General features: G+C 37.2%; 1 protein-coding gene across 4 annotated transcripts in view; it reads right to left on the bottom strand.

The window, feature by feature from the left end:
• LCA5 (Leber congenital amaurosis 5) overlaps positions 1 to 12,372 on the bottom strand; it is a 43,197-nt gene that overhangs the window by 16,416 nt on the left and 14,409 nt on the right. For 3 of the 4 annotated variants that reach the window (XM_006772189.2, XM_006772185.2, XM_015569450.1), the window contains exons 2-3: positions 6,394 to 6,777; positions 1,101 to 1,630 (exon numbers count right to left, since the gene is read on the bottom strand). In XM_006772189.2, the coding sequence (XP_006772252.1) occupies positions 1,101 to 1,630; positions 6,394 to 6,589 (726 nt within the window). In that variant the 5' untranslated portion in view covers positions 6,590 to 6,777. The remainder of the gene's footprint in view (positions 1 to 1,100; positions 1,631 to 6,393; positions 6,778 to 12,372) is intronic. The other variant, XM_006772186.2, reaches the window with a different exon arrangement.

Here is a 12,372-nt window from a genome sequence, read left to right on the forward strand (position 1 = left end):
GGCAACCTCCCCATCAACCCTGCCTGGAGTGTGACAGGGGGCGGTGCCCCAACCCCCCAATCGGCCCTACCCTGAGCGTGACTGAGGGTGGTATCGCAGCCTCCCGATCCGCCCTGCTCTGTGCATGACAGGGGGTGGCTCCCCAACTCCCCAATCGGCCCTGCTCTGAGCCCGACCAGGGGCTGCACCTAGGGATTGGGCCTGCCCTCTGCCACCGGGAGCAGGCCTAAGCCAGCAGGTCGTTATCTCCCGAGGGGTCCCAGACTGTGAGAGGGCACAGGCCGGGCTGAGGGACTTCCCCCCCCGCCCCCGAGTGCACACATTTTTGTGCACCGGGCCTCTAGTCTATAATATAAGCACAATATGCTAATTAGGCTGGACTTCCTTCCATCCTTCCGGACGAAGCCAGGGTTGCGAGGGACGCCCAGGTCCCGGGTGCCTGCAGGTGGCCAGAGGGAAGCCCAGGTCCTGGGTGCTAGAGGGAAGCTGGTGCCGGCAGCCAAGGGGAAGGAAGGCCTACTCTTGCATGAATTTCGTGCATTGGGCCTCTAGTCTAATATAAGTTCCCTGTGTAACAGTGATAGGATAGTACCATTTTCCTCTTTCATTTCAAGAAAAAAAATATTTATAAAGATCTGCTGTATTCTCAGACTAGTAACTCAACATTCTTCCACCTACTTCTCATATCAGTTTTCATTTTGGGGAGTAGAGGCACACCTGCCCAAAAGATGTCTTTCAGAAATGTTGAGAGTAAAAATAGAACGTTTGTGGCATTTCTTATACAATGGCTCCAAAATGTCGGTTTCATACACTACAGCTATTATATAGTATTTTCAATTTAGAGAAATAATCAGACAATCAAATACTGTATTTCCCCCAAATTACTATGAACCACAGAATTAAACATTCATCTATTAACATGTGGCCCTTAATCTTTTGCATCTTTCTCTTAAATATATAAGGTTAAATTTTTCCTAATTTCTTACTGAGAATACTAAAAAAGTCTTCAAATGATGAACTGCAAAAAGCAATCTTAATAGAGCACATTAAATATCCAATGAAAAATAATACAACATAGTTAGAAGCTGTAGAAATTTTACCTTAATTTTTCTCTCAGTGTCATCTAATTTTAACTCTGCTGCAACTAGTTTCTTTGCCAAATCATCTCGCTCAGGTAGGTGTCTAGCTTCAGAGATCATTTTCAGTTTCTTTAAGGAAAATTTTGTCTTAAATAGTTCACCTTCTGCATCTTTCACCTTTTTCTCAGTTGCCCGTTCTTTCTCCTGAGATTTTCGTAAGCGTTCTTTGAGTGCTGTGATCTCATTGTTATGACGAGTAATAAGTTGTGATATTTCATTTTCTGTATCTTCAAACTTATTCAGGGCTTTCTCCTGTCTGTATTGAAGCCTTTTCAAAGCCTTATTTTCTTTTAGCTGCTCAGCTAACTTGATGTGGAGTTCAGTCACTTCACTCTGAAATTCACTGATTTTTAGCAGTCTTGCAGAAAGAACCCGTTTTGTAACGAGATCAGTATCTTTCCGAAGTGGCTCCCTATTCAGGCTCTGGGAGCGAAACCCCACTCGGACTTCCCTTCTGTTTGATGGACCCTTAGGACTTGGTTTCTTAGGGGCTAAAAAATAAACAGTAATATTGTAAAGTGAAAAAAGCTGTACCAAATATATTATTTTTCATTCTAACAAGTGGATCCATATTAGTTATTTTGCTCCTTAAAATCTGATTTTACAATATTTAGTTAAATATCAGACTTTATTTAGAGCTCTTAATATAACGTTTTTATTAAGAAAGGTTTGGAATCTTTTAAAGAAAGGTAAAGAATATTCTGATCCATAAAAATGATATAACAATAGTTTATAAGGAATTGTTTGACATTAATTTAAAGGAGGTAATATCAGGATTTACCATTTTTAACTTTATAAGAAGATGACAAGTCAGAAATTCGAACATGGGCTTCCTGAGCATTAGCATAGTGCCTAATAAACGTTGGAAAAAACTGAGATATTCAAATCATTTGTGCCAAGGTATTTGAAATAGGGAAATACAAGTTTTCTCTAAATTAATTAGAACTCTGCTTTTTTATTTGGTGAAGAGGATGACAACATGTTGAACAGTGAGAAGATTTGGGTTTGTAACTAAGACTTACCAACTAATATCTCCTTGGTCAGTTCAATAAACCTTCCCAGGTCTATTTTCCCCACCCACAGAATGAGGATAATACCACATAATTATGCTGTTTTAAATATTAAATGAAGTATGCTTGTAAAATAAAGTTCTCCACAAATATTCTCTGCCAGTAGTAAGAAATTTATCCCATTTATTAGTGATTGAAAATGAAAAATACTTCAGCAGTACAGATGTGATTCTAAATGTTTTTTCAGAGGCTTTCTTTTGTGTGATGCTCATATAAAAAACATCTGACATAATTTGAGAACAAGATAAAAACTAAATACTACATTCTAAAAATATAAGGATATGAAATCTGTAAAGTATACATATTAGAGATCCCATCACAGAAATCTGTAATGTTATTTTTATAAAAGTTCACTAAACTTAGGCCTCCTTATACAGAACACCTTCCCTTTTAAAGAGGCTCTGGATATTTGTCACAGTTAAAAATAATGAACTTTAATCTCCAAGGTGACTGCATTTTTTCAAGAAGAAAATGCATTCCAGAGTAAAAAAAACAAAAACCACCTAGAAAATCCAACCATTCCTTACCCATCTCACCAGCCAGGAAGAATTGATTCCATTATGTAAATAAGCAAAGATTAACCAGTAGCACTTACAATTTAACATTATAAAGTTTCATTAAAAAGATTATAAAGAAAGTTTTTGCATACATACTAATTTGGGATTCCAGCTATAATAATGCTTAAATACATCAAAGGAAGTGGTAATAAAAAGAAATAAAGGAAAAGCTACTTGCAGTTTCGAAACTATACAATATTGTAGTCACTAGCCACATGCGGCTACTGAGAAATGGGAAGTATGGTTGGTAAAAATTGAAATATGCCATAGTTGTGAAATGTAGTCTGGAATTAAGCCACTTCTGCCTTTGAAAAGAATGTAGAATATTTCACACACAATGTTTTATATTAACTGTATTTTGGATATGCTGGGTTAAATAAAATATATTAAAATTAAGTTCACCTTTTTTAAAAGATGGGTTATTAGACAATATACAATTATATGTATGGCTTGCATTTGTGACTTGCATTATATTTCCATTGGACAGCAATGCTCCAATTTTAAATTGGAGAGTCCATCATTTCAAGGTTCTTGCTTTTCTAACATAACAAGTTAACAGAGTGTTGGTGTCTATCCGCTATTATGGAATATGTACTCAGCTCTTGGAAGGGCAGAAACTTTATACATAAAAATGATTGTACAAAAGATGAACTTTGATAATTCCAAATCTCTGGTTTTTATGTGTAACGTTATATTGCTCAGCAAACAAGATTGCCTATAAATAGAAACTTGTTTTATTTCAAAGTTGAAGCCTATGTAAAAATCAGGATAAAAACTTTCTACTAACATTTTACTTCAAGTATTCAGTCAGATGGAAAGGGCTTCTACAACCAACTTTTGGCATACTAAATATCTGAACATTTACTTCTGGCATATTCTATTTGTATGACGACAAAGTGATTAGCAAAAGTATACTTAACCTGAAGTAAAAAATACCAGCTTTCATCTACCTTTTTTATTTTCATTTTTGAAACTACCAAGATCAAATGTAGTGTTGATAGGTCTGAGAATCTGACTGACTCCCATATCATTCTTCATCTGCCCCGTAAGTCACCACCAAAAAAAGGGTGAGGAAATGCTTTTTTTCTTCGTCCAGGAGTTAAAAATAAAATATGACATTGAAAAAACATATAATAAGGGTAAACTATGTATCTACCAAAATCCCAATATATTTTACTGATAAAAGAAGTAGAATAAATGTGTAATATATAAACATGCATGTCCTAAACTATTATTACATTTTATCATTATACATCCAACTTTTGATAGAGCAGTTTTATATCTACACTAATAAAAGAGAAACATGCAAATTGGTGTCACTCCGCTATGCCCACCAGCCAATCAGAACTATGCAAATTAACCCAACAAAAATGGCGATTAATTTGCATACGCAGGTGCAGAGCGAAGACTGAAGGCTCTGGCCGGAGTGAAGACTGAAGACTGAAGCATCGCTGCAGCCAGACCAAAGGCCTGGGTCCCGGGTGCCGGCAGCCAGGGGAAGAAAGGCCTATTGCACAAATCTCTTCGTGCAACAGGCCTCTAGTTTTAAAATAATAAAATATGCTGAAAAAGGAGAAAGGAAAGAATTGCTATCAAACATGCAAACCCAGCCCTACCCAGTTTGGCTCAGTGGATAGTGAGTTGGCCGGAGGACTGAAGGTCCTGGGTTCTATTCCAGTAAAGGGCACATGCCGGGGTTGCAGGCTTGATCCTCAGTAGGGGCTGTGCAGGAGGTAGCCAATCAATGATTCTTTCTCATCATTGATGTTTCTCTCTCTCTCTCTCTCTCTCTCTCTCTCTCTCTCTCTCTTCCTCTCTGAAGTCAGTAAAAGTAAATTAAAAAAACAAAACAAACACCCAAAAACATGCAAACCCACAAATTCAAGTGTTCAAAATGCTGTAGTTTAGGTACATGCCCTTGACCAGGAATCGGACCCGTGACCCTTTGGTGCATGGGTCCAATGCTATACATTGAGCCACCCCTGCCAGGGCCAAGAAACTGTTTTAATCATATTTGTCCTTTTCTTAGTTTAGTCTACACTGGTGATTGCAACGTTAACCAAAGGAAATGAACTTAGTGTTTAAGGGAAGGTATAAGTTTAGTCCTATTGTTAGATCTAATGTAATTAAACTACCACAGATTTTAATTCAGAAGACAGTGCAAAGCAGAAAACTCTGCAAGTCAGAGGGAAGGCAATAATTGAAATTTTTATAGGTGATGCTAGAACTTTTTCACAGCTTTTTCTCAATTATCTTCTCAAATAAGGCTTAAGAAGTTCCGACTCCTTAATTGGGTGGCCTCCAAAACACTCTGGGGGAGGACTGAACAATCCAAATATTCCTACCAGTAATTCTTTAGGTATATAAGTTATTTCTTGGGAATAAATACACATTTCTCAAGGTTCAACCCTAAGGTCTGTTTGTTCTTAATTATGTAGAGCAAAAGTTTAATATCAGATAATGATCTCAACCACAAAATCAAAACAAGGAGGCACACACTGAGACGGCTAGAGACCAAAATCCTGCAGAAGGAAAAAAAAAACAAGGGAAGGAGGGAGGAAGGGAAAGAACGTAGGATGCGTGAGCACCCAATTGTTAAAAGTATGAACATCCCTGAAAAGCTAAATCTGGGGTCCATGAAAGGGTTGTTTTTGAAAGAAACATGTGTTCTTATTGCTTTTAAAAAACAAATATTATTTTTTCAAAGTAAAAATTTATATAGGTAATTTTAATTATACCCCTGCCTAAATCTTTCCAATGGCTATTCTCCCACAGAATCAATATATTGCATAGGATTCAAGGTGTTTCATGACCTGGCTACTGTTTTCCTTTTCAGATTCCAATGTCACCACTCCTTGCTTTGCAATCTCAGTTCTCACCATTCTAAGCTACTGCTGTTACATCTGTGCTGCATTTATTAGCACAGACTATAACCACCTCACTTAGCTCATTTCTTATGGCGTACTTGTACTCCTTACACATTTTGTTACTAAGTATACATTGGTGTTTTCTTGACCAGGGATTTATTAAAATGAAGAGTTTTTATAATATTATCTAGTCAAATGTGTATTAATACTAATTCCAGACTAGTAACACTTTAATATGAAAACTTATTTATAATTATTAATCTTGTTTTCATTATAACACAGTTTAATAGAAAACTGAATGGTGATCTCAAGTCTGAACTTTTGCAATAGCACTATATTACCCAGGGGAAGTAATTTTACTCAAATCTAAAATGCCTCTTAACCACTTTATATCGATGCTTTTCACAACTTCTTAAAACTGAAGACAAAAGTACAAACATTTTGATTTTCTTTTAGCCTTTATAGTACCTCTAAAACTCCAAAATAAGCATTTATTTAGGAAGAAAACAAAATGAAGAGCCTTAATTATGGTTCTTTCTTCTGCATATATTATGACTTTGAATATAACAAAAGCTAATACAGTGCCATAAGCAACATTTATATAAATTTAAAAAAACATAATCTATTCAAACTGTAAACAGCCCATTTCCATGCATATATTAATAAACATATTAATAGAAGAGTTTTATTCATGCAAGCTTTCTTTAAGTCCTTAAAATGAGTCTTCTAGGTCTACTGAACTCTCTTACAAAGTGCTTACCTTGGTGATGGACTTCACTATCTGAAAACTGTCTTTTAGAATTTTTTTTCTTACTACTACGTAAGGAGGGATTGACCAGCGATGACCGGCCAGAAGACTGTGGTGTAGTTTCAAAATCAGATGAACAATAATAGTAATGGTGTTTGTCTGCCTTATTTTCTTGGTCAGTGTCTGGACTTCTTTCTCTTTCCCCCATGATTTTGAAAAAAGTCTCTATTCACATAATTTCACAGATTCCTTTGTCCAGAAAAATCCATGACAAACCTGAAAAGAAATTTTTAGTCTTTAGATCCTGGTGAAAATATTCACGTCTGTGCAATCCGCTTTCTCTATGTATCTGTAGTCCACAATTCACATTAGCAACCAGAAGAAATACTTTTTCCCCTACAATTAAGGAAGGGGGAGGAAAACTCATTATACTTTGTGAAATACATTTTTATAGTTAATTACCATGATAGATACTAAAAGCAAAATAATATACTTACAGTTTTCAAGAGGCTATAATATAATCATCTATATTTTCACACGTAGATATTTACAGTATTTGAAGAAAAGACAAACTGTCATACTCATGACAGAGAACATGTAAAATGCCTGACATATAATTGCTTCTGGATAAATATTAGTTGTATTTGACCCCCCTGAATATTAAGATTTGTACTAAATGCAAATGATTTTTATGAGGTGAATAATGATCAAATAACCAGTTGTTTTCTTTGGAGGGGTAGTAAAGAACAAGCCTACTAATAAGAACCAGGAAAAATATCTAAAATTGACTACATAAAAATGTAAAACTGAAGTACGTAAATGTTAATCAAATTAAAACACTTGAAAAACATCTGCAACATGACAGAAAAATGGTCACCATTATTAACACATAAGAAAATACTCATACCACCTTATTAGAAAAATAGGAGCCCAAAAGTTAAATGGGCAAAAACATGTTAAGACCCATATCAGGCAATACAAATGATAGGCGCATAAAAATATTCCATCTCAAATACCTTTTTAAACCTATCGAATTATCAAAGATTTTTCAAAACAACACTTCATGCTGCTATCAAAATCCACAGAATTTTTTGAAAAAATGTTGGCAAGATAAAACTTTAATTATGCTTTTAACCTTCGATCCAATAATTTTATTCCCAGATACCAATAACCCTAAAAATAGGGGAAAAGTTATGTGAAATGTTTAATGAAATACATTAAAAAGGGGGTGGGGGAGCCCCTGGCAGGGCTTTTCAGTTGTTGGAGCATTTCACGTGTGTACCAAAAGGTTGAGGGTTTGATGTTTCTCTCTCTCCCCATTCTTCTTTCAAATCAATAAAAATATATACTTGGGTCAGGATTTAAAAAACAAGAAAAAAGGAAGCAACTTAAATGTCTAACCACTGTACTATAATTAAGAACAATACTGTACACACATGTCAGAATGGCTATCATCAATGAATCAACAAACAACAGTACTCGTGAAGATGTGGAGATGAGGTCACTCTTGTGCACTGTTGGTGGGAATGCAGATTGGTGTAGCCACTGTGGAGTTAACTCAAAAAAATTAAAATGGAACTACCTTATGAACCAGCGATTCCACTTTTGGGAATTAAGCCAAAGAAACTTGAAACACTCATTCCAAAGAACATGTGTACTCCTAAGTTCACTGCAGTGTACTTAAAATAGCTAAGATCTAGAAGCAGCCCTGTAGATACATCAGTAGATGAGTGGATAAAAAAAGCTGTGGTACAGTTACACAATGGAATACTACCCTGCCATAAAAAGGAAGAAAATTTTATCCTTGGTGACAGCATGGATGGACCTGGAGAATATTATGCTAAGTGAAATAAGCCAGTCAGAAAAAGACAAGTATCATACGGTTTCACTCATTGTGGAATTTAATGAACAAACTTAACTACCAAGCAAAACAGACAGACTTACATAGATAGAGACCAGGCAGACAGCTCTGAGTGGGGCTGAAGGGGGTAGTGAGATTGAGGGGGGAAAAGAGAGAGAAAGAGAGACAGAGAGAGAGAGAGAGAGAACTCATGGACAACAGTGTAGTGATGGTGCAGGGTGAAGGAAGAGGGGTGGGTAGAGGTAGAAGAGTGCACAGAGTGGCTAAATGGTGATGAGAAATAAAATTTTAAAAAGAACAATATTGTAAAAATCAACACAGCATAATGTCATGCAGCTGTTAGAAATGTTAATAAAAAGTTTGTGTTAACAAGCAAATGTTTATACTATTATGGCAAAGAAAAACTTAAACAGGTATATACAATAGGATCTCAACATATTCACTGAATAAATAGTATTCGATCTGAATTTAGGAACTGAAAAATATTTTCAAAGCAAAGGGTACACATATACACCAAAATATTGTCTGTCTGGGCAACATAAATTTTAGATGATTTCACCTCTCTCTTAATATATATTTTTTTTAATAAAATGAAATTAGATTTTTTATAATTAGTATATTCTATATAATAAAGATGTAATATGCAAATGGTCATTACATAATGACCGACCACGTAATGACCGGATCATGGATAAGCAGAAGGGTGGGACAGTGAGCTACAAGCGGGCAGTGAGAGCTAGAGGAGGGGGAAGGGCAGCAAGCTATGAGGGAAGCATGGGGAGGGAGGGTGGTGGGGAGCTACAGGAGGGTGGCAGGAGCTACTGGCACACGGATTCATGCTCAGGGGTACTAGTTTTTTAATAATTAGAAGAAACAAAAGTCCCACTGAGGAAATCAGTGTTAAAAATATAGTGGTTCTAATAATATGTGAAAAAAGACATACATTAGACAGCACTACAACTATTCATTGCAGCACTACTGCAGTGCTTAAGGACTAAAACAATCAAAATGACCATCAATAAGGAATTGGCTACATATATTTAACCATTCACACAAAGTACAGTATTATGAAGCTACTTAAGGAATGAGGATTATCTTTGTATATTCTCTGCAATCTGGAGTGATCTTCAGGACATACTAAGAAAAAGAATATGGAGAAAAGCATGTAAAATATATTACCATTTACTAATATATATAGATTATTATGACCACCTGACGTTTGTAGGCAAATTAGCTATAATTTCACGCTGAAGTTGCTAGAGGGCCAGACCATTATAAACAGGGAAGCAGGTTGTTTACCACAACAGTAGAAGTGATTTTTTTCTGGAGATATGGGTAAATAATGCGATTTAACAGCCTTTGAACGTGGGATATATATTATTATGAGTGGCCAGATTATTATGACCACCCCATCAGTACTTCATTGGGCCACCTTTTGCCTTCAATACTGCGGCGATTCTTCTTGGCATTGACTCCGCGCATTGTCTTGTTGGAAGAAGCCATCTCCGCTGGGATATGCCATCAACCTGATAGGATGAAGTTGATCAGCAATGATACTTAGGTATGTTGTGCTATTTAAACGTTGTTCCACACAAATTAAAGGGCCCAAATCATGCCAGGAAAACATGCCCCAATCTATAACACTGCCCATACCAGCTTGAAGGGTTGTACTCATGCATATGGGGTGCATGCTTTCATGCTGTTTCCACCAAATTCTCACTCTGCCATCTGCATGATGCAACTGGAAATGTGTTTCATCAGACCACATTACTTTTTTCCAATGCTTGACTCTCCAATCCTTGTGTTTAAGAGCGAATTGGAGACATTTTATCTTGGTAACTACAGACAGCAAAGGTGTTCAAATAGGCCTTCAGCTTCCATATCCCATATGATGCAGTGTACGTCTTATTTGCCTACAAACATCAGGTAGTCATAATAATCTGGCCACTCAGTGTGTGTGTGTATATATAGCCCACATTCAAAACCTGCTAAATTGTGTTGTTTACCCATATTTTCAGAAAAAAAATAATTTCTACTGTTGTGGTAAACAACGTGCTTCCCTATTTATAATGGTCTGGCTCTCTAGCAACTTCAGTGCAAAATTACAGCTAAATTGCCTACAAATATCAGGTGCTCATAATAATCTGGCCAGTGTGTGTGTGTGTGTGTGTGTTGCACAAAATTCGTGCAGTGGGTAGTGGTGGGGGGTGTCCCTCAGCCCAGCCTGCACCCTCACCGATCTGGGACCCTTCGGGGGATGTCCAACTGCCGGTTTAGGCCTGATCCCAGGGACCAGGCCTAAACCGGCAGTCGGACATTCCTCTCACAATCTGGGACTAACTCCCAACCACTTGCCTGTGTGTCTGCTTGATTGCCCCTAACCACTCTGCCTGTCAGTCTGATTGACGCCTAACTGCCCTCCCCTGCCGGCCTGGTCGCACTCAACTGCCCTCCCCTGCAGGCCCAGTCCCCCCCAACTACTCTCCCCTGCAGGCCTGATTGCCCCCAATTACCCTCCCCTGCAGGCCTGGTTCCCCCGCAACTGCCCTCCAGTGTAGGCCTGGTCCCCCCAAACTGCCCTCCCTCCCCTGCAGGCTTGGTCATCCTAACTGCCTTACCCTGCTGGCCATCTTGTGGTGGCTGTATCTGACCACATGGGGGCAGCCATCTTGTGCAAGGGCATGATGGTCAATTTGCATAATACCATTTTGTTATATAGGATATAACTTCTTATATATTATTTTATTTTTTTAAATAATCAAATTAATTTACTCTTACATTCATCTATTTGCTAATTCAACAGATTTTTTTATTAAGGTATTACATATGTGTCTTCATCCCACCAATGCCCCCCACCCCTACTCATGCCCTCACCCCTGTGGTGTCTGTGTCCATTGGTTAGGCCTATATGCATGCATACAAGTCCTTTGGTTGATCTCTCCCCCATACCCCCACCCTCCCCTACTTTCCCTCTGAGATTTGATGGTCTGATCAATGCTTCTGTCTCTGGATCTGTTTTTGTTCATCAGTTTATGTTGTTCATTATATTTCACAAATGAGTGAGATCATGTGGTATTTATCTTTCTCTGACTTATTTCACTTAGCATAATGCTCTCCAGTGCCATCCATGCTTTGCAAATGGTAAGAATTTTTTTCTTTTTTACAGCAGTGTAGTATTCCATTGTGTAGATGTACCACTGTTTTCTAATCCATTCATCTGCTGATGGGCACTTAGGCTGTTTCCAAATCTTAGCTATGGTGAATTGTGCTGCTATGAACATAGGGGTGCATATATCCTTTCTGATTGGTATTTCTAGTTTCTTAAGATAGATTCCTAGAAGTGGGATCACTGGGTCAAATGGGAGTTCCATTTTTAACTTTTTGAGGACATTCCATACTGTTCTCCACAGTGGCTGCACCAGTCTGCATTCCCACCAGCAGTGCACAAGAGTTCCTTTTTCTCCGCATCCTTGCCAGCATTTGTCATTTGTATTTTTAATAACACAAGAATAAAATAAACACCTAATTTTAAAAAGGGAGGGGTCTCTAGAGCAGAGCTGTCCAACAGAACTCTCAGCAAGAATGAAAATGTTCTGTAATCTATGCTGTCTAATATAGCAGCTGGCCACAAGTAACTATTGAACACGTAAAATGTGGCAAGTGCGACTGAGGAACTAATTTTTAATTTAGTTAAATCTCAATTAATTAAAAACTAAAAAGCCACATTTACTGCTGGTTAGCTGATTAAACAAACAACTTTAGGAGAAGAGAGAAAAAAGAGTTTAGGGATAGGAGCTAGATTTCATTGTCTATAACTTTTATAGACTTAAACGTGGAAATTATAATTTTCAGAAATTAGATTTTTAACATAGGCAGAAACAAATATAAAATAATAAAATAAGGGATTTTAAAAACGCTGTAGTCCAAATTTGAATTAGAAGTGTAAGTATGGATTATGATGGATTTTATATTAAGAAAAACTATCTCCTAGCTCTGTCCATTGAAAAAATCCTAAAATAAGGAACAAACGAATTGCAAAGAACATTCCTAGCACCCAGATGTAGTGTTTAAATACTATTTCCCTTTAAAAGAAACAAGTGCAGGCCAGAAGGGAATGGCAAGAAATATTC

Source organism: Myotis davidii, unplaced genomic scaffold (assembly GCF_000327345.1).
Source record: "Myotis davidii unplaced genomic scaffold, ASM32734v1 scaffold104, whole genome shotgun sequence".
NCBI lineage: Eukaryota > Metazoa > Chordata > Mammalia > Chiroptera > Vespertilionidae > Myotis > Myotis davidii.